The sequence below is a fragment of the Salmo salar genome, chromosome 19 (genome assembly GCF_965601325.2).
Source record: "Salmo salar chromosome 19, fSalSal1, whole genome shotgun sequence".
Taxonomy (NCBI): Eukaryota; Metazoa; Chordata; class Actinopteri; order Salmoniformes; family Salmonidae; genus Salmo; species Salmo salar.
The window spans coordinates 56100963-56127559 of record NC_138309.1 but is presented as its reverse complement, the minus strand read 5'-3'; the positions used below and the strand labels follow the sequence as shown (position 1 = coordinate 56127559).

At 46.7% G+C, this 26597-nt stretch overlaps 1 protein-coding gene across 4 annotated transcripts in view; it reads right to left on the bottom strand.

Annotated features, from left to right (window-relative positions):
• Positions 1 to 502: 502 nt before the first annotated feature.
• The window catches only part of LOC106579024 (vesicle transport through interaction with t-SNAREs homolog 1A), a 196018-nt gene continuing 169923 nt past the window's right edge, over positions 503 to 26597 (bottom strand). For all 4 annotated transcript variants that reach the window (XM_014158428.3, XM_045702455.2, XM_045702457.2 and 1 more), the window contains one exon: positions 503 to 3149. Coding sequence is in view for 2 of the 4 variants with exons in the window: in XM_045702455.2 (XP_045558411.1) it covers positions 3056 to 3149 (94 nt within the window). In the remaining 2 variants the exon portion in view is untranslated. The remainder of the gene's footprint in view (positions 3150 to 26597) is intronic.

Genomic DNA, 26597 nt, shown 5'->3' with positions numbered 1-26597 from the left:
TGGACAAGGACATAAAACACTAGCCTGTCTAGCGATCGGAGAAGCAAAAGCATTGAAATGGCTTTAGACATCAAATTACTAATCACCCCCCTCCCTCTCTCTCTCTCTCTCTCTCTCTCCCTGTCTGTATGAAGCTCACACCCCTCTAGCCACTTAAGGAGGGTTAACACTGGGCTTAATTAAATATTAAAAGGTGTCTGTACCTGCTGCTATTGTTGCCCCTTGGAATAAGATAGAACCTATTTTTGACAAGTTTTCATCCTTCTCTCCGTGGCAAGACGCTCGTCGAAAACCAAATCAGTCACAAAGAACAGAAAGGGGGTAATGAATAATCTATTTCGTTCTCTAAAGGCACCCGCTGCTCGGAAAGAGAGGAGAGAGAGAGAGAGAGAGAGAGAGAGAGAGAGAAAGGAAGGAAGGAGGGATGGAGTGATATAAGAGGGCTGGGAAAAAAGGAAGGATGGGCAGACAAAAAGGAGAGAACAAGAGAAAGCAGACAAAAAGAAGGAATGCTGGCAGATGATACCAGGCATCTGCCAAGCCAAGGAATCATATGACAGGCCTCCTGTTAAATAATACCCCCCCTCTAAACAAATCATTAGCCCTCCCCCTTCTATCTAAAGTTGTTTAATGCCATTTCCTAATGAACATAATAGCCAGAAATAATTATGAAAGAAAATACAAACATCTAAACGGAGCCCAGGCAGAGTTGTCGGCGACGCTCAATTATTTCCTTGTCAAGTGGGTCTGTTTTTAATGAGGCCCTGTGGGACTGACAGCTGTCAGTCAGCCCTGACTTTTTGACACCATTACAACTTCAAATAGAGCCGCGCTCGCTGCCTGCCGCAGCCACGCTGCACGGTAGAAGGGAGGCTGCGGCAGCGCTACAACTCAGCTCATCCTGACAGGCTGGGAAAGAGAGAGAGGGAGGAAGAGAGGGGTGAGGGTAAGAGGGAGGACGGGTGGGGGTGGAGAGAGAAAGGAGGGAGGGACCGAGGAGAGAGCACACGTAGGCACTCCAGATAGGTACACACAATAATCAGTTGTTTGGCTCATATACACCAACCTCCAGGTATAGATTCTCACACATACCTCCACCTGTTCTTCCTTTTGATGGAAAAACCAAATCCCACAGATGATTATCTGATGAGGTTGGCAGGGATTTCTCCCCCCTGGTTTCCTCTCCTTATCCTCTTTTTTCATTATTCCTCAACTTAATGATAACTCGGCCACGGGTTGGCCCACATGGGATGGAGGGGGAGACACTATTTTGTTGGTCATTCATTTGAACCTTTGAAGCCGCCGGGCGGCTGGGGCGGTAGCGGAGAAAGCCCCGCCCCCCCCAACAAGCCCGCTTCCAAAATAAGAATCGGCTTGGCCTGAAACGGAATAACAAATGGCCTCTCTCTCGTGCTGCCGCACGGAGCCAGGCAGACCACCGGTCTGTCTGTCCGTCTGTCTGTCGAGGACATGGGGGGTACCTGTGTATGTTTTAATGAGAGTATGTTTGTGTGTGAGTAATGTGTGTGTTACAGGGCTAATGAGAGCATCATTCAGCCCTAATGACAGGACACACAAACAGTCCCTTTGCAGCGCCTCTCATATTTTGCACATAAAACACAACAATTTTAACTCTGTCCACCTACAGTAGAATGGCATTCCCCTTCCAAACTGGACTGAAACACACGTAGTACTGGGAGTTGGTAAAAACATGCAACAACATATCAGCTTGAAGCTGTTTGGGTTAAAGGCTCTACATAAACATGTTCTTCATTACAACTCTGGACAAAACAGAAGAAATAAGACAAAAACATTTAGATAGGACAACAGAGCAATTTCATTCATATTAAAAATGACTTAAGTCTGAATTCACACACAATCAAAGCAATCCATGATTGAACTGGTCCTGGAGAAATACGAACTATATATATATCATGTGATTCGCTGGCCAAAGACGATTGGTCTGCGTCAGGTTACGTTTACAATAGACTCCATAAAATGTACACTTAATGATAATCAACTAAAATAAATCATCAATTCTCAAACAATGTATATAAATAAATAGTAACAGAATTACTGGTAATATGAAAAACCTAAAACGCCTTTTTTTCTCTGCGTACATTTATGTAGATTTGCCAGTTAGTGCAGTATGTGGACTACTACAACCAATTCTATATTAATGTCATGTGTGTATGAACAAAAGATCATGGAGTCTGGACAATGTTGAGATCCCTCACAGTCAGATATCATTGATACGAGTGAGTATTGTGAAGAGGCCGGACAAATCAAACTCTGGGTCTCCTTCCTTGAGTAAAAACAGAAGCAAACCTTTTCATGCGTTTTCTATAAGGCGGATACGTCATCCATTTACGAATGTATATCTTATATTTGAGCCCAACCATGTGGAAATAGTCTTATTTGAAGGTACTGTCCTTTGTACCTGGAGCCTGTGTGTGACTGTGGACGCATGTAGTAAGCCCCCATGTTAATCAGAGTTGAGTCTAGTGCCTAATATACTAGATGGATTGAAAGTTGGTCTGACAAAGAGGGAGAGAAAAGCCCTGCGTACAGATAGGCAAGACCTCACACACACACTCACAATGCCATAAACTTAAATTGCACACGCACACAAACACACATACATAGAAAAGGGACTGCGGACACCTTAGGTTAGACCATGGAAGTAGTGAATAAACAACACTAGCAGGATTTACATCTAAACTCTTTGAATTCCCCATAAGCTCTCTCTACCCAGGGAAAAGATGGATCTCCCAATCAAACAGTCCAGTGACAACACCATGAATAATATCAAAAACAATAGAACAAAAACTGTGGGAGCGAGAGAGAGAGAGAGGGCGAGAGAGAGACCCCTGTCATGGCCTGGAAAGAGTGATTCATTGGAACCATTTGTCCTAATTACTCCAGAGCAATGCTTTTGTCGCTATTAATCACGCCTGGTGTGTGTGTGTATGTGTGTGTGTGTGTGTGTGTGTGTGTGTGTGTGTGTGTGTGTGTGTGTGTGTGAGAAAGAGAGAGAGAGAGAGAATTAGGGAGATCAGTGCCCTCGCACATTGAAATAGATAGCCAGGATGATGGTGATGAGGATGATGGCGCCGAGGACGAAGACCAGGACTCTGTTCTGGATGATTCTGCACAGAGAGAGGTAGAGATAGAGAGAGGTAGAGGTAGAGAGAGGTAGAGGTAGAGAGAGATAGAGGTAGAGAGAGATAGAGGTAGAGAGAGATAGAGGTAGAGAGATAGAGGTAGAGAGAGATAGAGATAGAGGTAGAGAGAGATAGAGGTAGAGAGATAGAGGTAGAGAGGTAGAGGTAGAGAGGTAGAGCGAGAGAAGGGAGAGAGAAGAGGAGGGAAAAAAATAGGCAAAGACAGGGTTAGCCAGGGGTCATATTTGTCTGTTTGAATCACAGAGACATCTGAAACAACAAAATGTCTGGCCCTTAACTCCGAGGTTATCATGTTTAATGGGTACTATGAGGGCCTCATACAAGGTTATTTACTGTTCACACACACTGACAAGACTGCTATTCAAAGACACACACACACACACGTAAACGCAAGCTCTCACGCACGTGCACACAGCGCCCACATACACAATTGTTTGGTCCAGCAACTCCCAAACACACACACAAAACTGCAGACAGGCTTTAGGGAAGGAAAGGGGAAAAACTATTTCTAAATGTGATTTACATAATAAGGGGGAAAAAGAGTCACAAGTTTCCTGGAGGTAATACAATACAACGTCTGTGAATTATGGATGGAATTTGCCATAAAACACCTCGCTCTATGGCACAGTCACATTCTCCCACTGACGCCTAAGTAAACTTGACAAAAATAGACTTTGAACAACAACAACAAAAAATTATGTAAAGTGAAGGGAGGACAAGGAGCGCAAATTGATGTTTTAGTTTGTTTGTGTGTGTGTGTTCATACGTATGTATGCTTATGTGCTCATGTGTGTGTATGTATGTGTATGTGTGTCCGTAGTCCCAGACGTAGTCTCCAGAGTGCCTCTCCACACACTCCCCCACTCTCCGTCACTCCTGACAAATGACAGAATTATCACATTTGCTGACATGTGGAGGGGGAGTGGGGCCAGTGTCCACTGCTCTAAGCAGGAGATGAATAGCCCATGATTTAGCCATTCATCACTGGGGCTGTGGAGCTGCAACTCAGGAGTGCTCACTCAACCCCTACCTACCCCTTCCCCTCACCCAGCCCGACCCCCAGCCCTAGCATCTATCCTGGCCTGAGTTTAGTGGTAGTTTACTCCAAACTCCAGCCTTAGACCCGCTCTTACATCTAGTCTCTGTCCAGGAACATCTTCAGTCAGATACTTACCCCAGCCAGACTTTCAGCCTCTTCCATTACTGCTACAGCCCCAGACCCAGACCCAACTTCTCCTCTTCCATCAACTTCTACAGCCTGGTCCTACACTAGCCCTGCTCCAGTCCAATGCTCCAGTCCATGGCTCCAGCCTGACATGGAGAGGCTATCCAGGGGCCCGAGCCCTCAATTTGGAAACAGCTCAGCAGGTGGTGTTCATGAGAGTGTAAGTTACACATGTGACGGTGAGAATATCCCTTCGTAATGACAGTTAAGCTACGACAGAACACTCCATTCACCATGTTTATCACAGATTGATTTGAATAAATGGGCCTGGTCTCTGTGGCTCTGGCAAGGGGCCTCTCCTGATAGGGTGCTGGCGCTGCAGCATTTGCATAATGCAGAGCCGATTGGGGAAGAAGCGGGAAACATTAATCAGCGCGTGTTTAGCAAGGCCACAACTCCCTCTTTAATCGCCATTCATTATTAACCATGATTATTTACTCGCAAACGCCCCAACAGAGATGCTAGCGTGTTACTGTATGTGTTGTGTTTGGGGATCCTGCCGCTAGTTCATTTGACAGCTGTGGAGGCAGGAGGAGGGGTGGAGATGAATGAGGAGGGGTTGATGGGAAGTTTGTTTTGGGCTGGCGAAGGCTTGGTTAAGGGGATAGGGTGGTAGTACTTCAACATTAGTTATATTTTAATAAGCTTTAATAAACTATTTATAAGTAGTGCTGGTAGGATATATATGCACGGAAAAATGATAAATGAGTCTTATAACATTTATAACCATGTATTAACATGGTATGCATAATAAAAAGGACTAAGAAAGCATTTAAGTATTTATATCAGCATTTATAATGACTTAATAATACAAGTTATTATTAAGTTCTTCACTTGGGTAACGTACAGGGTAGCGCTTAGCTCATTTTGAAGTCTGTTTCGGTTTGATTCTGAAAAAAATGATCAGTTTTATTTTGGTTTCGATTATTTATTTATTTGACATGAAATGCACTATGCATTATTTGGGTTGAATGCTGTAACACAGAATAAAACAATGAATAAAAGTTTCATGATGGTAGTGACTGACCATTACTGCTCATCACCTATTAACCATCATTCATTCACATTACTTAAAAATGATTTCAGTTGTTGTGTACATTACATTTGTTTTATTTTATGATTTCATTCCAAGTCATCATCTCATCTCTCTGCTGCCTATGCTGTCGGAGAAAATTACCATGTTAGTAGTACTTCAAAGTAAATAAGGAATACTTTTAATCACTAAGATCATGTCTTTTCAGGTAGAGATACCTCACAAAGTGCTCTCGATCCCTCTCCATCATGCACTCTCTCTTCTCTCCGTTTCCCTGTCTGCTCCACATAGAACGGACAAGTAGGCGGGTGTGCAATGGATTACGGTCATTGTAGTCAATTACCACGTTTTCTGCGCTTAACTGTAGAATATTGGCGCGTTGGAAACTAAAACTCCCTACTATCTCGCACAGTTCAGGCTTGATCTGATTTATCTCTAGAGAAATCGCGCATCGAGCTCACAGAAAAAAACCCAGAATGAAATGGAATTCAAATAATTGAACCAATGTCGCTCAATTTCGGTTGATCGCTCAGCACTAGTACAAGGTAAGTGTTGTACACTACACTGTCAATTAAACAAATATTATTCTTAAAAAAGCCATCCATTTGGTGACAGAAGTGGGATCCTCCGACAGGACGATCTCGCAGGAGTCCATAAGCAATAACAGAAAATACAGTGTCACTGGTCAGGACCTAAACGCCTAGCCTAAGGAACTCTTCGACGATTGCTCACAGTCTGAAGTCCTTTTTGTCTTCATATTTGATACAGGAATAACGCGGATATGAAGTATTGAAATCCCTAACTAGGGGTGTCTGGTGTATTGGATAGGGAACATGCCTCCTTAACAACATTGGGCCTGGAGGAATCTAAATGGAAAGCGGATTGGAGAGGAGGAGAGGACCACGGGCTGGTCTGTTTGATGCCTACCAAGTCATTTGAATGAATGAGTAAAATGCATGGGACGGGGGGGGCCTCTCCTGCCTACAGTAATGTAGATTAATATACCAACGCTTAGGGGTCTCTCCTCTGACAACACTCTCCGAGGATGGAGGAGAAGGTCCTCAGGCCCCCAGGCAACCCCCTCCACTCCTTCACGCCCAGGTTGCCAGACAGGGAGGAGAAGAGGAGAGCCCAGAGTGGAGGAGAGGAGCGAGGGATTAGAATGGAATCATAATTCACTTGAGCCATGTTTAAATCCATTTAAGAAACAGTGTCTGTGATACTTTAAGAGTGTAAACCCAGCCCTCTGACAGACTCTGTAATTAACCCCCGGAACCTCCATGACAGAGAGAGAAGGTAGAGGTGTGAGAGGAGGAATAATCCCAGTTGGTTTGGCTAGCTCTGTAAAATAACCAAGCATTCACATGTGTATCCAATTGCGCCGAATTGCTTGATCTCAGAAATCTACATGTACACTACCGTTCAAAAGTTTGGGGTCACTTAGAAATGTCCTTGTTATTTAAAGAAAAGCACATTTTTTGTCCATTAAAATAACATAAAATTGATCAGAAATACAGTGTAGACATTGTTAATGTTGTAAATAACTATTGTAGCTGGAAACGGCAGATTTTTTATGGAATATCTACATAGGCGTACAGATGCCCATTATCGGCAACCATCACTCCTGTGTTCCAATGGCACGTTGTGTTAGCTAATCCAAGTTTATAATTTTAAAAGACTAATTGATCATTAGAAAACCCTTATGCAATTATGTTAGCACAGCTGAAAACTGTTGTCCTGATTAAAGAAGCAATGAAACTGGCCTTCTTTAGAGTAGTTGAGTATCTGGAGCATCAGCATTTGTGGGTTCGATTATAGGCTCAAAATGGCCAGAAACAAAGAACTTTCTTCTGAAACTCATCAGTCTATTCTTGTTCTGAGAAATGAAGGCTATTCCATTCGAGAAATTGCCAAGAAACTGAAGATATCGTACAATGCTGTGTACTACTCCCGTCACAGAACAGTGGAAACTGGCTCTAACCAGAATAGAAAGAGGAGTGGGAGGCCCCGGTGCACAACTAAGCAAGAGGACAAGTACATTAGAGTGTCTAGTTTGAGAAACAGACGCCTCACAAGTCCAGTCTCAATGTTAACAGTGAAGAGGCGACTCCAGGTTTGCAAAGAAAAAGCCATACCTCAGACTGGCCAATAAAAAGAAAAGATTAAGATGGGCAAAATAACACAGACACTGGACAGAGGAACTCTGCCTAGTAGGCCAGCATCCTGGAGTCGCCGTTTCTAGCTACAAAAGTTATTTACAACATTAACAGTGTCTACACTGTATTTCTGATCAATTTGATGTTATTTTAAATGGACAAAAAATGTGCTTTTCTTTCAAAAACAAGGTCATTTCTAAGTGAGCCCAAACTGTTGAACGGTAGTGTAGGTAACACATGCATGTTATTCATAAAGAAAGACCACACATATGTATAATGTGTTCATTCAAATAGGTCACTACAAACCATCATAAAGCAGATTATGTAGACAAAAAATACATTATTCTGCAATACTGTTGATAACAGTCCCCTTTTCCATAATCCACTGAACCAACTTTGCAATGATAATTTTCGCTACAAAGTCGTCCATCTAATAGATATCATCTACACTGCAAAGATGATATATGCCACAAAGAGATTGACGTCAAATCTACCAGCCATATGCGATTACAAGCCTTATTTATTCAAATAAAGTCACATAATGCCACCGTAAAAATCTCCAAACATATCTTGGACCAGAGAGTTTCAGTGTGAAAAACATGGTTTCTTCTACTGTATGGCAGATCTAGGTCTGACACATGACATCTCCAGACAGAACAGAACTTATCAAACCGGATCCATCCTCTGTGTTTGACACTTGACAGAGGGGGAAATAATGGGAGGGGAGGGGAGGGGGTGTGATACACACAACTCAAGGCTTGAGATAAACCTTACCTCTGGCAGACCTTCTCATGAGGCCCTTATGTGATCCCACCATCTCTCTCTGCTCTTTCCCTCTTTTTGCCCATTCTCTCCCCCTCTCCCCATTCTCTCGCTCTCTCCCCATTCTCTCCATTCTCTCTTTTTTTCCCCCATTCTCTCCCTCTCTCTTTCTCCCCATTCTCTCTCTTTTTCCCCATTCTCTCTCTCGCTCTCTTTCCCCACTCCCTCTCTTTCCCCATTCGCCTTCTCCCTCTCCCTCTCACGTCCACATTCTCTCTATTTCATTTTCCCCATTCTCACGCTCTATTTTTCCCATTCGCCCTCTCGATTTTTCCCCATTCGCCCTCTCCATTTTTCCCATTTGCCGTCTCTCTTTCCCCATTCACTCTCCCCATTATCTCCCTCCCTCTTTCCCCATTCTCTCTCCCTCTCTTTTCCCCATTCTCTCTCTTTTCCCCATTCTCTCTCTCTTTTCCCCATTCTCTCTCTCTTTTCCCCCATTCTCTCTCTCTTTTTTCCCCATTCCCTCTCTCTATATTTTTCCCCATTCCCTCGCGCGCTCTCTCCCCATTCCCTCGCGCGCGCTCTCCCCCCATTCCCTCGCGCGCTCTCTCCCCCATTCCCTCGCACGCTCTCTCCCCATTCCCTGGCGCACTCTCTCCCCCATTCCCTCGCACGCTCTCTCCCCATTCCCTGGCGCACTCTCTCCCCATTCCCTCGCGCACTCTCTCCCCATTCTCTCCCTTCTTCCCCATTTTCTCTCTCTCGCTCTCTTTCCCCACTCCGTCTCTTCCCCATTCTCTCCATTTCATTTTACCCATTCTGTCTCTCTATTTTTCCCCATCCCCTATCTCCTTTCCCCATTCTCTTGCTCTCTCCCCATTCTCTCGCTCTCTCTCCCCATTCTCTCGCTCTCTCTCCCCATTCTCTCGCTCTCTCTCCCCATTCTCTCCCTCTCCCTTTCCCTATTCTCTCCCTCTCTCCTTTTCCCATTCTCTCTCTTTTTCCCCATTCTCTCTCCTTTTCCCCATTCTCTCTCTCCCTCTTTCCCCATTCGCCCTCTCCCTCTCACGTCCACATTCTCTCCATTTCATTTTCCCCATTCGCCCTCTCTATTTTTCCCCATTCGCCGTCTCTCTTTTTCCCCATTCTCTCGCTCTCTCCCCATTCTCTCGCTCTCTCCCCATTCTCTCGCTCTCTCTCCCCATTTTCTCGCTCTCTCCCCATTCTCTCCCTCTCTCCTTTTCCCCATTCTCTCTCCTTTTCCCCATTCTCTCTCTCCCTCTTTCCCCATTCGCCCTCTCCCTCTCACGTCCACATTCTCTCCATTTCATTTTCCCCATTCTCTCTCTTTTTCCCCATTCTCTCTCTTTTCCCCATTCTCTCTCTTTTTCCCCATTCTCTCTCTTTTCCCCATTCTCTCTCTTTTTCCCCATTCTCTCTCTTTTCCCCCATTCTCTCTCCTTTTCCCCATTCTCTCTCCCTCACTTTCCCCATTCGCCCTCTCCCTCTCACGTCCACATTCTCTCCATTTCATTTTCCCCATTCGCCCTCTCTATTTTTCCCCATCCCCTCTCTCTTTTTCCCCATTCTCTCGCTCTCTCTCCCCATTCTCTCGCTCTCTCTCCCCATTCTCTCGCTCTCTCTCTCCATTCTCTCCCTCTCTCTCCATTCTCTCCCTCTCTCCTTTTCCCTATTCTCTCCCTCTCTCCTTTTCCCCATTCTCTCTCTTTTTCCCCATTCTCTCTCTTTTCCCCATTCTCTCTCTTTTCCCCCATTCTCTCTCCTTTTCCCCATTCTCTCTCCCTCACTTTCCCCATTCGCCCTCTCCCTCTCACGTCCACATTCTCTCCATTTCATTTTCCCCATTCGCCCTCTCTATTTTTCCCCATCCCCTCTCTCTTTTTCCCCATTCTCTCGCTCTCTCTCCCCATTCTCTCGCTCTCTCTCCCCATTCTCTCGCTCTCTCTCCATTCTCTCCCTCTCTCCTTTTCCCTATTCTCTCCCTCTCTCCTTTTCCCCATTCTCTCTCCTTTTCCCCATTCTCTCTCTTTTCCCCATTCTCTCTCTTTTCCCCATTCTCTCTCTTTTCCCCATTCTCTCTCTTTTTCCCCATTCTCTCTCTTTTTCCCCATTCTCTCTCTTTTTCCCCATTCTCTCTCCTTTTCCCATTCTCTCTCCTTTTCCCCATTCTCTCTCCTTTTCCCCATTCTCTCTCTCCCTCTCTTTCCCCATTCGCCATCTCCCTCTCACGTCCACATTCTCTCCATTTCGATTTTCCCCATTCGCCCTCTCTATTTTTCCCATACGCCCTCTCTATTTTTCCCCATTCGCCCGCTCTATTTTTCCCCATTCGCCCTCTCTATTTTTCCCATACGCCCTCTCTATTTTTCCCCATTCGCCCTCTCTATTTTTCCCCATTCGCCCTCTCTATTTTTCCCCATTCGCCCTCTCTATTTTTCCCATACGCCCTCTCTATTTTTCCCCATTCGCCCTCTATTTTTCCCCATTCGCCCTCTCTATTTTTCCCCATTCGCCCTCTCTCTTTTTCCCCATTCTCTCTCTTTACCCATTTGCTCTCTCTCTATTTCATTTTCCCCATTCTCTCGCTCTCTCTCCCCCATTCTCTTGCTCTCGCTCTCTCTTTCCCCATTCTCTCCCTCTCTCTTTTCCCATTCTCTCCCTCCCCATTTTCTCCCCCTCTCTTTTCCCATTCTCTCCCTCCCCATTCTCTCTCTCTCTTTTCCCCATTCTCTCTCTCTCTTTTCCCCATCCTCTCTCTCTTTTTCCCCATTCTCTCTTTTCCCCATTCTCTCTCTATTTTTCCCCATTCCCTCGCACTCTTCTCTCTCCATTCTCTCGCTCTCTCCCCCATTCTCTCGCTCTCTCTCCCCATTCTCTCCCTTTTCCCCATTCTCTCTCGCTCTCTTTCCCCACTCCCTCTCTCCTCCATTCTCTCCATTTCATTTTCCCCATTCACTCTCTCTATTTTTCGCCATCCTCTCTCTTTTTCCCCATTCCCTTGCTCCCCATTCTCTCTCTCTCTCCCCATTCTCTCTCTTTCTTTTCTCCCATTCTCGCCCTCTCTTTCCCTTTTTCCCCCATTCTCTCTTTTTCCCCATTCTCTCTCTCGCTCTCTTTCCCCATTCGCCCTCTCACATCCCCATTCTCACGCTTTATTTTTCCCCATTCTCGCCCTCTCGATTTTTCCCCATTCTCTCCCTCTCTCTTTTCCCATTCTCTCCCTCCACATTTTCTCCCCCTCTCTTTTCCCATTCTCTCCCTCCCCATTCTCTCTCTCTTTTTCCCCATTCTCTCTTTTCCCCATTCTCTCTCTCTATTTTTCCCCATTCTCTCTCTCTATTTTTCCCCATTCCCTCGCTCTCTCTTTCCCCATTCCCTCACGCTCTTCTCTCTCCATTCTCTCGCTCTCTCCCCATTCTCTCGCTCTCTCTCCCCATTCTCTCCCTTTTCCCCATTCTCTCTCGCTCTCTTTCCCCACTCCCTCTCTCCTCCATTCTCTCCATTTCCTTTTCCCCATTCACTCTCTCTATTTTTCGCCATCCTCTCTCTTGCTCCCCATTCTCTCTCTCTCTCCCCATTCTCTCTCTTTCTTTTCTCCCATTCTCGCCCTCTCTCTTTCCCTTTTTTACCCATTCTCTCTCTTTTTCCCCTAATCCCCCATTCTCTCTCTTTTTCCCCATTCTCTCTCTCGCTCTCTTTCCCCATTCGCCCTCTCACATCCCCATTCTCAGGCTTTATTTTTCCCCATTCTCGCCCTCTCGATTTTTCCCCATTCTCGCCCTCTCGATTTTTCCCCATTCTCGCCCTCTCGATTTTTCCCCATTCTCCCCCATCTCGATTTTTCCCCATTCTCCCCCATCTCGATTTTTCCCCATTCTCCCCATCTCGATTTTTCCCCATTCTCCCCCATCTCAATTTTTCCCCATTCTCCCCATCTCGATTTTTCCCCATTCTCCCCCATCTCGATTTTTCCCCATTCTCCCCCTCTCGATTTTTCCCCATTCTCGCCCTCTCTTTCCCTTTTTCCCCATTCTCTCTCTTTTTCCCCATTCTCTCTCTTTTTCCCCATTCTCTCTCTCGCTCTTTTTCCCCATTCCCTTGCTCCCCATTCTCTCGCTCTCTCTCCCCATTCTCTCTCGCTCTCTCCCCATTCTCTCTCTTTCTTTTCTCCCATTCTCACCCTCTCACTTTCCCTTTTTCCCCATTCTCTCTCTCGCTCTCTATCCACATTCTCTCCATTTCATTTTCCCCATTCTCACGCTTTATTTTTCCTCACGCTTTATTTTTCCCCATTCGCCCTCTCTATTTTTCCCCATTCGCCCTCTCTCTTTTTCCCCATTCTCTCTCTTTACCCATTTGCTCTCTCTCTATTTCATTTTCCCCATTCTCTCGCTCTCTCTCCCCCATTCTCTTGCTCTCTCTCTCTCTTTCCCCATTCTCTCCCTCTCTCTTTTCCCATTATCTCCCTCCCCATTTTCTCCCCCTCTCTTTTCCCATTCTCTCCCTCCCCATTCTCTCCCTCTCTCTTTTCCCATTCTCTCCCTCCCCATTTTCTCCCCCTCTCTTTTCCCATTCTCTCCCTCCCCATTCTCTCTCTCTCTTTTCCCCATTCTCTCTCTTTTCCCCATCCTCTCTCTCTTTTTCCCCATTCTCTCTCTTTTTCCCCATTCTCTCTTTTCCCCATTCTCTCTCTCTATTTTTCCCCATTCCCTCGCACTCTTCTCTCTCCATTCTCTCGCTCTCTCCCCCATTCTCTCGCTCTCTCCCCATTCTCTCCCTTTTCCCCATTCTCTCTCGCTCTCTTTCCCCACTCCCTCTCTCCTCCATTCTCTCCATTTCATTTTCCCCATTCACTCTCTCTATTTTTCGCCATCCTCTCTCTTTTTCCCCATTCCCTTGCTCCCCATTCTCGCCCTCTCTCTTTCCCTTTTTCCCCCATTCTCTCTTTTTCCCCATTCTCTCTCGCTCTCTTTCCCCATTCGCCCTCTCACATCCCCATTCTCACGCTTTATTTTTCCCCATTCTCGCCCTCTCGATTTTTCCCCATTCTCTCCCTCTCTCTTTTCCCATTCTCTCCCTCCACATTTTCTCCCCCTCTCTTTTCCCATTCTCTCCCTCCCCATTCTCTCTCTTTTTCCCCATTCTCTCTTTTCCCCATTCTCTCTCTCTATTTTTCCCCATTCCCTCGCTCTCTTTCCCCATTCCCTCGCGCTCTTCTCTCTCCATTCTCTCGCTCTCTCCCCATTCTCTCGCTCTCTCTCCCCATTCTCTCCCTTTTCCCCATTCTCTCTCGCTCTCTTTCCCCACTCCCTCTCTCCTCCATTCTCTCCATTTCATTTTCCCCATTCACTCTCTCTATTTTTCGCCATCCTCTCTCTTTTTCCCCATTCCCTTGCTCCCCATTCTCTCTCTCTCTCCCCATTCTCTCTCTTTCTTTTCTCCCATTCTCGCCCTCTCTCTTTCCCTTTTTCACCCATTCTCTCTCTTTTTCCCCTAATCCCCCATTCTCTCTCTCGCTCTCTTTCCCCATTCGCCCTCTCACATCCCCATTCTCACGCTTTATTTTTTCCCCATTCTCGCCCTCTCGATTTTTCCCCATTCTCACGCTTTATTTTTCCCCATTCTCGCCCTCTCGATTTTCCCCCATTCTCGCCCTCTCGATTTTCCTCCATTCTCGCCCTCTCGATTTTCCTCCATTCTCCCCATCTCGATTTTTCCCCATTCTCCCCATCTCGATTTTTCCCCATTCTCCCCATCTCGATTTTTCCCCATTCTCCCCATCTCGATTTTTCCCCATTCTCCCCATCTCGATTTTTCCCCATTCTCCCCCATCTCGATTTTTCCCCATTCTCCCCCATCTCGATTTTTCCCCATTCTCCCCCATCTCGATTTTTCCCCATTCTCCCCATCTCGATTTTTCCCCATTCTCCCCCATCTCGATTTTTCCCCATTCTCCCCATCTCGATTTTTCCCCATTCTCCCCCATCTCGATTTTTCCCCATTCTCCCCCATCTCGATTTTTCCCCATTCTCCCCATCTCGATTTTTCCCCATTCTCCCCATCTCGATTTTTCCCCATTCTCCCCCTCTCGATTTTTCCCCATTCTCGCCCTCTCTTTCCCTTTTTCCCCATTCTCTCTCTTTTTCCCCATTCTCTCTCTCGCTCTTTTTCCCCATTCCCTTGCTCCCCATTCTCTCGCTCTCTCTCCCCATTCTCTCTCGCTCTCTCTCTCCCCATTCTCTCTCTTTCTTTTCTCCCATTCTCACCCTCTCTTTCCCTTTTTCCCCATTCTCTCTCTTTTTCCCCATTCTCTCTCTCGCTCTCTATCCACATTCTCACGCTTTATTTTTCCTCACGCTTTATTTTTCCCCATTCGCCCTCTCGATTTTTCCCCATTCGCCCTCTCGATTTTTCCCCATTCTCGCCCTCTCGATTTTTCCCCATTCTCGCCCTCTCGATTTTTCCCCATTCTCGCCCTCTCGATTTTTCCCCATTCTCGCCCTCTCGATTTTTCCCCATTCTCCCCCTCTCGATTTTTCCCCATTCTCCCCCATCTCGATTTTTCCCCATTCTCCCCATCTCGATTTTTCCCCATTCTCCCCCATCTCGATTTTTCCCCATTCTCCCCATCTCGATTTTTCCCCATTCTCCCCCATCTCGATTTTTCCCCATTCTCCCCCATCTCGATTTTTCCCCATTCTCCCCATCTCGATTTTTCCCCATTCTCCCCATCTCGATTTTTCCCCATTCTCCCCATCTCGATTTTTCCCCATTCTCCCCCTCTCGATTTTTCCCCATTCTCGCCCTCTCTTTCCCTTTTTCCCCATTCTCTCTCTTTTTCCCCATTCTCTCTCTCGCTCTTTTTCCCCATTCCCTTGCTCCCCATTCTCTCGCTCTCTCTCCCCATTCTCTCTCGCTCTCTCTCTCCCCATTCTCTCTCTTTCTTTTCTCCCATTCTCACCCTCTCTTTCCCTTTTTCCCCATTCTCTCTCTTTTTCCCCATTCTCTCTCTCGCTCTCTATCCACATTCTCACGCTTTATTTTTCCTCACGCTTTATTTTTCCCCATTCGCCCTCTCGATTTTTCCCCATTCGCCCTCTCGATTTTTCCCCATTCTCGCCCTCTCGATTTTTCCCCATTCTCCCCCATCTCGATTTTTCCCCATTCTCCCCCTCTCGATTTTTCCCCATTCTCGCCCTCTCTTTCCCTTTTTCCCCATTCTCTCTCTTTTTCCCCATTCTCTCTCTTTTTCCCCATTCTCTCTCTCGCTCTTTTTCCCCATTCCCTTGCTCCCCATTCTCTCGCTCTCTCTCCCCATTCTCTCTCGCTCTCTCCCCATTCTCTCTCTTTCTTTTCTCCCATTCTCACCCTCTCACTTTCCCTTTTTCCCCATTCTCTCTCTCGCTCTCTATCCACATTCTCTCCATTTCATTTTCCCCATTCTCACGCTTTATTTTTCCTCACGCTTTATTTTTCCCCATTCGCCCTCTCTATTTTTCCCCATTCGCCCTCTCTCTTTTTCCCCATTCTCTCTCTTTACCCATTTGCTCTCTCTCTATTTCATTTTCCCCATTCTCTCGCTCTCTCTCCCCCATTCTCTTGCTCTCTCTCTCTCTTTCCCCATTCTCTCCCTCTCTCTTTTCCCATTATCTCCCTCCCCATTTTCTCCCCCTCTCTTTTCCCATTCTCTCCCTCCCCATTCTCTCCCTCTCTCTTTTCCCATTCTCTCCCTCCCCATTTTCTCCCCCTCTCTTTTCCCATTCTCTCCCTCCCCATTCTCTCTCTCTCTTTTCCCCATTCTCTCTCTTTTCCCCATCCTCTCTCTCTTTTTCCCCATTCTCTCTCTTTTTCCCCATTCTCTCTTTTCCCCATTCTCTCTCTCTATTTTTCCCCATTCCCTCGCACTCTTCTCTCTCCATTCTCTCGCTCTCTCCCCCATTCTCTCGCTCTCTCCCCATTCTCTCCCTTTTCCCCATTCTCTCTCGCTCTCTTTCCCCACTCCCTCTCTCCTCCATTCTCTCCATTTCATTTTCCCCATTCACTCTCTCTATTTTTCGCCATCCTCTCTCTTTTTCCCCATTCCCTTGCTCCCCATTCTCGCCCTCTCTCTTTCCCTTTTTCCCCCATTCTCTCTTTTTCCCCATTCTCTCTCGCTCTCTTTCCCCATTCGCCCTCTCACATCCCCATTCTCACGCTTTATTTTTCCCCATTCTCGCCCTCTCGATTTTTCCCCATTCTCTCCCTCTCTCTTTTCCCATTCTCTCCCTCCACATTTTCTCCCCCTCTCTTTTCCCATTCTCTCCCTCCCCATTCTCTCTCTTTTTCCCCATTCTCTCTTTTCCCCATTCTCTCTCTCTATTTTTCCCCATTCTCTCTCTCTATTTATCCCCATTCCCTCGCTCTCTTTCCCCATTCCCTCGCGCTCTTCTCTCTCCATTCTCTCGCTCTCTCCCCATTCTCTCGCTCTCTCTCCCCATTCTCTCCCTTTTCCCCATTCTCTCTCGCTCTCTTTCCCCACTCCCTCTCTCCTCCATTCTCTCCATTTCATTTTCCCCATTCACTCTCTCTATTTTTCGCCATCCTCTCTCTTTTTCCCCATTCCCTTGCTCCCCATTCTCTCTCTCTCTCCCCATTCTCTCTCTTTCTTTTCTCCCATTCTCGCCCTCTCTCTTTCCCTTTTTCCCCCATTCTCTCTTTTTCCCCATTCTCTCTCTCGCTCTCTTTCCCCATTCGCCCTCTCACATCCCCATTCTCACGCTTTATTTTTCCCCATTCTCGCCCTCTCGATTTTTCCCCATTCTCTCCCTCTCTCTTTTCCCATTCTCTCCCTCCACATTTTCTCCCCCTCTCTTTTCCCATTCTCTCCCTCCCCATTCTCTCTCTCTTTTTCCCCATTCTCTCTTTTCCCCATTCTCTCTCTCTATTTTTCCCCATTCTCTCTCTCTATTTTTCCCCATTCTCTCTCTCTATTTTTCCCCATTCCCTCGCGCTCTTCTCTCTCCATTCTCTCGCTCTCTCCCCATTCTCTCGCTCTCTCTCCCCATTCTCTCCCTTTTCCCCATTCTCTCTCGCTCTCTTTCCCCACTCCCTCTCTCCTCCATTCTCTCCATTTCATTTTCCCCATTCACTCTCTCTATTTTTCGCCATCCTCTCTCTTTTTCCCCATTCCCTTGCTCCCCATTCTCTCTCTCTCTCCCCATTCTCTCTCTTTCTTTTCTCCCATTCTCGCCCTCTCTCTTTCCCTTTTTCACCCATTCTCTCTCTTTTTCCCCTAATCCCCCATTCTCTCTCTCGCTCTCTTTCCCCATTCGCCCTCTCACATCCCCATTCTCACGCTTTATTTTTTCCCCATTCTCGCCCTCTCGATTTTTCCCCATTCTCACGCTTTATTTTTCCCCATTCTCGCCCTCTCGATTTTCCCCCATTCTCGCCCTCTCGATTTTCCTCCATTCTCGCCCTCTCGATTTTCCTCCATTCTCGCCCATCTCGATTTTTCCCCATTCTCGCCCATCTCGATTTTTCCCCATTCTCCCCATCTCGATTTTTCCCCATTCTCCCCATCTCGATTTTTCCCCATTCTCCCCATCTCGATTTTTCCCCATTCTCCCCATCTCGATTTTTCCCCATTCTCCCCATCTCGATTTTTCCCCATTCTCCCCCATCTCGATTTTTCCCCATTCTCCCCATCTCGATTTTTCCCCATTCTCCCCCATCTCGATTTTTCCCCATTCTCCCCATCTCGATTTTTCCCCATTCTCCCCCATCTCGATTTTTCCCCATTCTCCCCCATCTCGATTTTTCCCCATTCTCCCCATCTCGATTTTTCCCCATTCTCCCCATCTCGATTTTTCCCCATTCTCCCCCTCTCGATTTTTCCCCATTCTCGCCCTCTCTTTCCCTTTTTCCCCATTCTCTCTCTTTTTCCCCATTCTCTCTCTCGCTCTTTTTCCCCATTCCCTTGCTCCCCATTCTCTCGCTCTCTCTCCCCATTCTCTCTCGCTCTCTCTCTCCCCATTCTCTCTCTTTCTTTTCTCCCATTCTCACCCTCTCTTTCCCTTTTTCCCCATTCTCTCTCTTTTTCCCCATTCTCTCTCTCGCTCTCTATCCACATTCTCACGCTTTATTTTTCCTCACGCTTTATTTTTCCCCATTCGCCCTCTCGATTTTTCCCCATTCGCCCTCTCGATTTTTCCCCATTCTCGCCCTCTCGATTTTTCCCCATTCTCGCCCTCTCGATTTTTCCCCATTCTCGCCCTCTCGATTTTTCCCCATTCTCGCCCTCTCGATTTTTCCCCATTCTCCCCCTCTCGATTTTTCCCCATTCTCCCCCTCTCGATTTTTCCCCATTCTCCCCCATCTCGATTTTTCCCCATTCTCCCCATCTCGATTTTTCCCCATTCTCCCCCATCTCGATTTTTCCCCATTCTCCCCATCTCGATTTTTCCCCATTCTCCCCCATCTCGATTTTTCCCCATTCTCCCCCATCTCGATTTTTCCCCATTCTCCCCATCTCGATTTTTCCCCATTCTCCCCATCTCGATTTTTCCCCATTCTCCCCATCTCGATTTTTCCCCATTCTCCCCCTCTCGATTTTTCCCCATTCTCGCCCTCTCTTTCCCTTTTTCCCCATTCTCTCTCTTTTTCCCCATTCTCTCTCTCGCTCTTTTTCCCCATTCCCTTGCTCCCCATTCTCTCGCTCTCTCTCCCCATTCTCTCTCGCTCTCTCTCTCCCCATTCTCTCTCTTTCTTTTCTCCCATTCTCACCCTCTCTTTCCCTTTTTCCCCATTCTCTCTCTTTTTCCCCATTCTCTCTCTCGCTCTCTATCCACATTCTCACGCTTTATTTTTCCTCACGCTTTATTTTTCCCCATTCGCCCTCTCGATTTTTCCCCATTCTCGCCCTCTCGATTTTTCCCCATTCTCGCCCTCTCGATTTTTCCCCATTCTCGCCCTCTCGATTTTTCCCCATTCTCGCCCTCTCGATTTTTCCCCATTCTCGCCCTCTCGATTTTTCCCCATTCTCGCCCTCTCAATTTTTCCCCATTCTCCCCCTCTCGATTTTTCCCCATTCTCCCCCTCTCGATTTTTCCCCATTCTCCCCCTCTCGATTTTTCCCCATTCTCCCCATCTCGATTTTTCCCCATTCTCCCCCATCTCGATTTTTCCCCATTCTCCCCATCTCGATTTTTCCCCATTCTCCCCATCTCGATTTTTCCCCATTCTCCCCATCTCGATTTTTCCCCATTCTCCCCCTCTCGATTTTTCCCCATTCTCGCCCTCTCTTTCCCTTTTTCCCCATTCTCTCTCTTTTTCCCCATTCTCTCTCTCGCTCTTTTTCCCCATTCCCTTGCTCCCCATTCTCTCGCTCTCTCTCCCCATTCTCTCTCGCTCTCTCTCCCCATTCTCTCTCTTTCTTTTCTCCCATTCTCACCCTCTCTCTTTCCCTTTTTCCCCATTCTCTCTCTCGCTCTCTATCCACATTCTCTGCATTTCATTTTCCCCATTCTCACGCTTTATTTTTCCTCACGCTTTATTTTTCCCCATTCGCCCTCTCGATTTTTCCCCATTCGCCCTCTCTCTCTTTACCCATTCTCTCTATTTCATTTCCCCCATTCACTCGCTCTCTCCTTCCCCATTCTCTCCCGCTCTCTTTCCAAATTCTCTCCCGCTCTCTTTCCCCATTCTCTCCCGCTCTCTTTCCCCATTCTCTCCCGCTCTCTTTCCCCATTCTCTCACTCTCTCTTTCCCCATTCTCTCACTCTCTCTTTCCCCATTCTCTCACTCTCTCTTTCCCCATTCTCTCACTCTCTTTTCCCATTCTCTCCCTCTCTTTCCCCATTCTCTCCCTCTCTTTCCCCATTCTCTCTCGCTCTCTTTTCCCCCATTCACTCTCGCTCTCTTTTCCCCCATTCACTCTCGCTCTCTTTTCCCCCATTCACTCTCGCTCTCTTTTCCCCCATTCACTCTCGCTCTCTTTTCCCCCATTCACTCTCGCTCTCTTTTCCCCCATTCTCTCCCGCTCTCTTTCCCCATTCTCTCCCGCTCTCTTTCCACATTCTCTCCCGCTCTCTTTCCCCATTCTCTCCCGCTCTCTTTCCCCATTCTCTCCCGCTCTCTTTCCCCATTCTCTCTCGCTCTCTTTTCCCCCATTCACTCTCGCTCTCTTTTTCCCCCATTCTCTCTCGCTCTCTTTTTCCCCATTCCCTCGCTCTCTTTTTCCCCATTCCCTCGCTCTCTTTTTCCCCATTCTCTCTCTTTTTCCCCCATTCTCTCTCGCTCACTTTTTCCCCACTCTTTCCCACTTTTCCCCATTCTCTCTCTTGTTTCCCCATTCTCTCTCGCTCTCTTTTCCCCATTCACTCTTTTCCCCATTCACTCTCTTTTCCCCATTCACTCTCTTTTCCCCATTCACTCTCGCTCTCTTTTCCCCATTCACTCTCTTTTTCCCCATTCACTCTCTTTTCCCCCATTCACTCTCTTTTTCCCCATTCTCTCTCGCTCTCTTTTTCCCCATTCACTCTCTTTTTTCCCCATTCTCTCGCTCTCTTTTCCCCCATTCTCTCTCTTTTTCCCCCATTCTCTCTCGCGCTTTTCCCCATTCTCTCTCTCTTGTTTCCCCATTCACTCTCTCTTGTTTCCCCATTCACTCTCGCTCTCTTTTCCCCATTCACTCTCTTTTTCCCCATTCACTCTCTTTTTCCCCATTCTCTCTTGCTGTCTTTTTCCCCATTCACTCTCTCTTTTTCCCCCATTCTCTCTCTTTTTCCCCCATTCTCTCTCGCTCACTTTTTCCCCATTCTCTCTCCCGCTTTTCCCCATTCTCTCTCGCTTTCGTTTCCCCATTCTCTCTCGCTCTCTTTCCCCATTCACTCTCACTTTCTTTCCCCATTCACTCTCACTTTCTTTCCACATTCACTCTCGCTCTCGTTTCCCCATTCTCTCGCCCTCTTTTCCCCCATTCACTCTCGCTCTCTTGTTTCCCCATTCTCTCTCGCTCTCTTTCCCCCATTCTCTCTCGCTCTACTTTTCCATATTCTCTCTCGCTCTCTTTCCCCATTCTCTCTCGCTCTATTTTTCCTCATTCTCTCTCTCGCTCTATTTTCCCCATTCTCTCTCTTTCCCCCCATTCTCTCGCTCTCTTTCCCCATTCTCTCTCGCTCTATTTTTCCTCATTCTCTCTCTCGCTCTATTTTCCCCATTCTCTATCTTTCCCCCAATTCTCTCTTTCCCCCATTCTCTCGCTCTTTTCCCCCATTCTTATGGGTCGTGGATTAATAAAGTGGTGGTGTTTTTTTCTTAAAGAGCGCCTTGTTGATTGTTTATTTCTAGCTACTCTGCTTTTTTCTCTGCCAACAAGGGTAATGATTTTGAATGTACCGCCGTTTATTTCCAATGAGCTATTGGAGCGCGTGTTTTTGCAGTTTGGGAAGTTTGCAAGTTCAATTAAGATTGTCCCGTTGGGTTGCAAACACCCGGCTTTGAAACAGGTTATGTCGTTTCGGCGACAGGAGCAGACTTTGGAGTTATCGTTTAAAGTCAAGTATGACAACAGACTGTATATGGCTTATGCTAGTACGGGTAGTCAACAGTGTTTTGAGTGTGGGGATGTTGGCCATAAGCGACATGCTTGCCCGAAAAAATTGAGGGAAGGGCGCAGGTGGTCCTTGTAACGCCTGGACCCACAGTGGTAGAGCAGTCACAAGCACCTGTTGCTGAGGAACAAATTGTCCGTGTTGAGGGTACAGAGTTGCAACTTGTACCTGAGGGGAACATAGCGTCAGCAGAAACATATTGTTGCAGGAGGTAAGGACGGATCTGGAGTGCCATTTCCTCAGACTGGTGAGGAGATGCCCTGTACGAGTGATGGGGTACAGGAGGGGGTTCAGGTGGGGCTAGTCTCCCAGGTAGTGGAGGAGATGCCCGAAAGTACTGATGGGGTGCAAGTGGGGAGTGTTGAGAGGGATGTGGCAGAAGGGAGTCAGGGGTCTGTGGCCTCAGTTGAGGAGGATCAGGAGAAGGATATGGACATCTCTCTTGATATGATAGCAGCTGGCGACAACTCAATTTACAATCTAGGAGGTGGTAAATGGGTTCCTGGATCAGACTTTAGGGAAATCTGTCAAATTGGCAGATTTTTTAAATGTTTATAAGTTTGTGAGGTCAGCTGTGATGTTACAGAAGACGGTGGGGTTAGACCAGTTGAGTGAGAAGAAGCGTTTTCGCTTGAGGAAATTTGCAAAAGGTAGTGGGAAACGTGGTAAGGTTAAGAAAAAGCCAACTGACACTTACTCTTGTGTTACTGAGTTGTTGCACCCTCGACAACTACTATGATTATTATTATTTGACCATGCTGGTCATTTATGAACATTTGAACATCTTGGCCCTGTGCTGTTATAATCTCCACCCGGCACAGCCAGAAGAGGACTGGCCACCCCTCATAGCCTGGTTCCTCTAGGTTTCTTCCTAGGTTTTGGCCTTTCTAGGGAGTTTTTCCTAGCCACCGTGCTTCTACACCTGCATTGCTTGCTGTTTGGGGTTTTAGGCTGGGTTTCTGTACAGCACTTTGAGATATCAGCTGATGTAAGAAGGGCTATATAAATACATTTGATTTGATTTGATATTGATCGCACTGCTGAAGAACCTCACCTACGGTCAGCTACCTGCCTGTCTGGCCTATTAACTGAGTTTGAGCTTTCTGATGTGTGGAGAGTAAGGAATGCAAATGTTAGGCAGTACACATGGTTAAAAGTTAATGAAGGTGGTGTTCGTGCAGCAAAGTTAGACAGGTTGTATGTATCTGATCACTACTGTAGTAGGGTTGGAAGGTTAGACAGGCTGTATGTATCTGATCACTACTGTAGTAGGGTTGGAAGGTTAGACAGGTTGTATGTATCTGATCACTACTGTAGTAGGGTTGGAAGGTTAGACAGGTTGTATGTATCTGATCACTACTGTAGTAGGGTTGGAAGGTTAGACAGGTTGTATGTATCTGATCACTACTGTAGTAGGGTTGGAAGGTGACATTACTCCTGTATGTTTCTCTGATCACTATAATGTTACTGTTGATATTCACTTGTCCTGTCCACGAAGGTCATCACCTTATTGGTATTTTAATGTTAAGTTGTTACATGATGTCATGTTTTGGGAAAAATGGATGGTTACTAAATGAAATTTTGAGTCCTTGAGACAATGGTGGGAGGTTGGGAAGGCCCAAATATTTGTGTTTTGTCAACAGTATACTGCTCTGTCTCGTATTGAAGTGAAAGAGACTAGCAGGGCCCTTGAACAGGACATCAAATCTAGTGGATTGAAGTTGCTCACTCAGAATGACCCCGGACTAATGAACTTACAGGACAACAGACATGAACTGAGGTCGTTTCTACATGAAAGAGTGGCGGGTGCCTTGATTAGGTGTCGATTGCTACCCTCAAGGATATGGATGCTCCTAGCTCTTTTTATTTAATCTAGGGCTGTAGAACCTAGTTCCACGGATGACAGTGGAAAGTGCCAACATGCCATGGATTTCTACTCTGCCCTCTATAAGGCGGAGGATTGTGATTCCCTGTGTGCTGAACAGTTGTTACATGGACTTCCTCAATAGGGCCCTGAACAGAGAGCTGCTTTGGACTCTGACATTACTCTGGAGGAGCTGTCCATAGCAGTTACACAGCTCTCATCAGGCCGAGCCCCTGGCATCGAGGGTTTACCATCTGAGTTCTAAACTCAGCAAAAAGAGTAACGTCCCTTTTTCAGGACCTTGTCTTTCAAAGATAATTCGTAAAAATCCAAATAACTTCACAGATCTTCATTGTAAAGGGTTTAAACACTGTTTCCCATGCTTGTTCAATGAACCATAAACAATTAATGAACATGCACCTGTGGAACGGTCGTTAAGACACTAACAGCTTACAGACGGTAGGCAATTAAGGTCACAGTTATGAAAACGTAGGACACTAAAGAGGACTTTCTACTGACTCTGAAAAAGCACCAAAAGAAAATGCCCAGTGTCCCTGCTCATCTGCGTGAACGTGCCTTAGGCATGCTGCAAGGAGGCATAAGGACTGCAGATATGGCCAGGGCAATAAATTGCAATGTCCGTACTGTGAGAAGCCTTAGACAGCGCTACAGGAAGACAGGATGGACAGCGGGATCGATTTGGAGGTCGAGGGTCCGTCACGGTCTGGGGCGGTGTGTCACAGCATCATCGGACTGAGCTTGTTGTCATTGCAGGCAATCTAAACGCTATGCGTTACAGGGAAGACATCCTCCTCCCTCATGTGGTACCCTTCCTGCAAGCTCATCCTGACATGGCCCTCCAGCATGACAATGCCACCAGCCATACTGCTCGTTCTGAGTGTGATTTCCTGCAAGACAGGAATGTCAGTGTTCTGCCATGGCCAGCGAAGAGCCCAGATCTCAATCCCATTAAGCATGTCTGGGACCTGTTGGACTGGAGGGTGAGGGCAAGGGCCATTGCCCCCAGAAATGTCTGGGAACTTGCAGTTGCCTTGGTGGAAGAGTGGGGTAACATCTCACAGTAAGAACTGGCAAATCTGGTGCAGTCCATGAAGAGGAGATGCACTGCAGTACTTAATGCAGCTGGTGGCCACACCAGATACTGACTGTTACTTTTGATTTTGACCCCCCCTTTGTTCAGGGACACATTATTCCATTTCTGTTAGTCACATGTCTGCGGAACTTGTTCAGTTTATGTCTCCGTTGTTGACTCTTGTTATGTTCATACAAATATTTACACATGTTAAGTTTGCTGAAAATAAACACAGTTGACAGTGAGAGGACGTTTCTTTTTTTGTTGAGTTTATAAGCACTTTTGGGGGTCTATTGGGGGGATTTTTATGAAGTGATGTGTAAATCTTTTCATGAGGGTTCTCTTCCTGTATCCTGTCAACATACTGTGCTTTCATTGTTGACAAAAAAGGGGGATTTACACGACCTGTTGTATTGCTGTGTGCAGAATATAAAATTTCTTTCAAACAGGTTAAAAGAATATCTGGGGCGATTGGTCCACAAGGACCAGTCTTAATGTGTACCTGACCGCTCTATTGTTGACAACTTGTTTCTAATAAGAGATGTTTTAGACATTTGCAAACTGTCTGATGTGAATGTGGGTTTACTTTCTTTGGATCAGGAGAAGGCTTTTGACTGTGTAGACCACCAGTACTTGCTCAAAACAATGACAGCCTTTGGGTTTGGGGATGTTTTTTTTGCCTTGGATGAGGGTCCCACGATAGCACTGTCTGCGTATGCAGATGATGTGACAGTTTTCATTACAGGGGGTGAGGATGTTAAGGTTCTCTCAAACACTTTAAAGGTGTGTGAGGGGGCCTCCTCAGATAGAGTCAACTGGAAAAAGAGAGAATCGCTGTGGGCAGGTCAGCTTCAGACGGGGTCCGCTCCACGGTTACCAGGGAGGATTCAGTGGGGTAGAGATGGGATGAAGACTTTGGGTGTTTTTCTAGGCTCCGATTTCTTTCAGAAAAAAACTAGGAGGGTGTAGTGGAGAAAGTGGGTGGGTGTGTGCCAGATTGTCAATGTGGAAATGGGTGCTACCCCAGCAGTAGGGGAAGGTTGCTGGCAGCCAATAATCTAGCTGCCTCTACTCTGTGGCGCAGACTAATGATTTTACAGCCACCGGGGGGGTCTGATACAAGAGCTTCAGAGGACCCTTGTCAATTTCTTCTGGTCTGGACAACACTGGATTAAAGCTGCAGCCCTGTACCTGCCACTGCACGAGGGTGGGCAAGGCCTGGTGGACATTTCTTCCAGGATCATGGCTTTCTGGCTTCAAGAAGCCCTGAGACTGTTGTACAGTGATGGTTCTAGCTGGGTCGACACAGCCCACACATTGATGAGGAGAACGGGCTGTTTTGGCTTAGACAAGCATATTTTCCTCTTAAAGCTAGAGGAGGGGTGATTTGTCTGCCCTGACCCCATTTTATGAGTCTGTTATGCAGGCTTGGAGAGTATTTGTCATGTCCCGTAAGGCCAGCACACCACCAGGGATGTGGCTTTTTGAAGAGCCTCTTTTTTTTATAACACCGTCATCCACTCCGTGTAATGGGTTCAGCCAGCCTACGTTCATGTCTGTTAGGTGTGGGGTGTACCAAGCTGGGTCATCTGATGCGGAGCAGGAGCAGATCGTTGGAGGAGCTGGGAGAAAGAGCAGGGATCCGATCATCTCTCCTACTGAG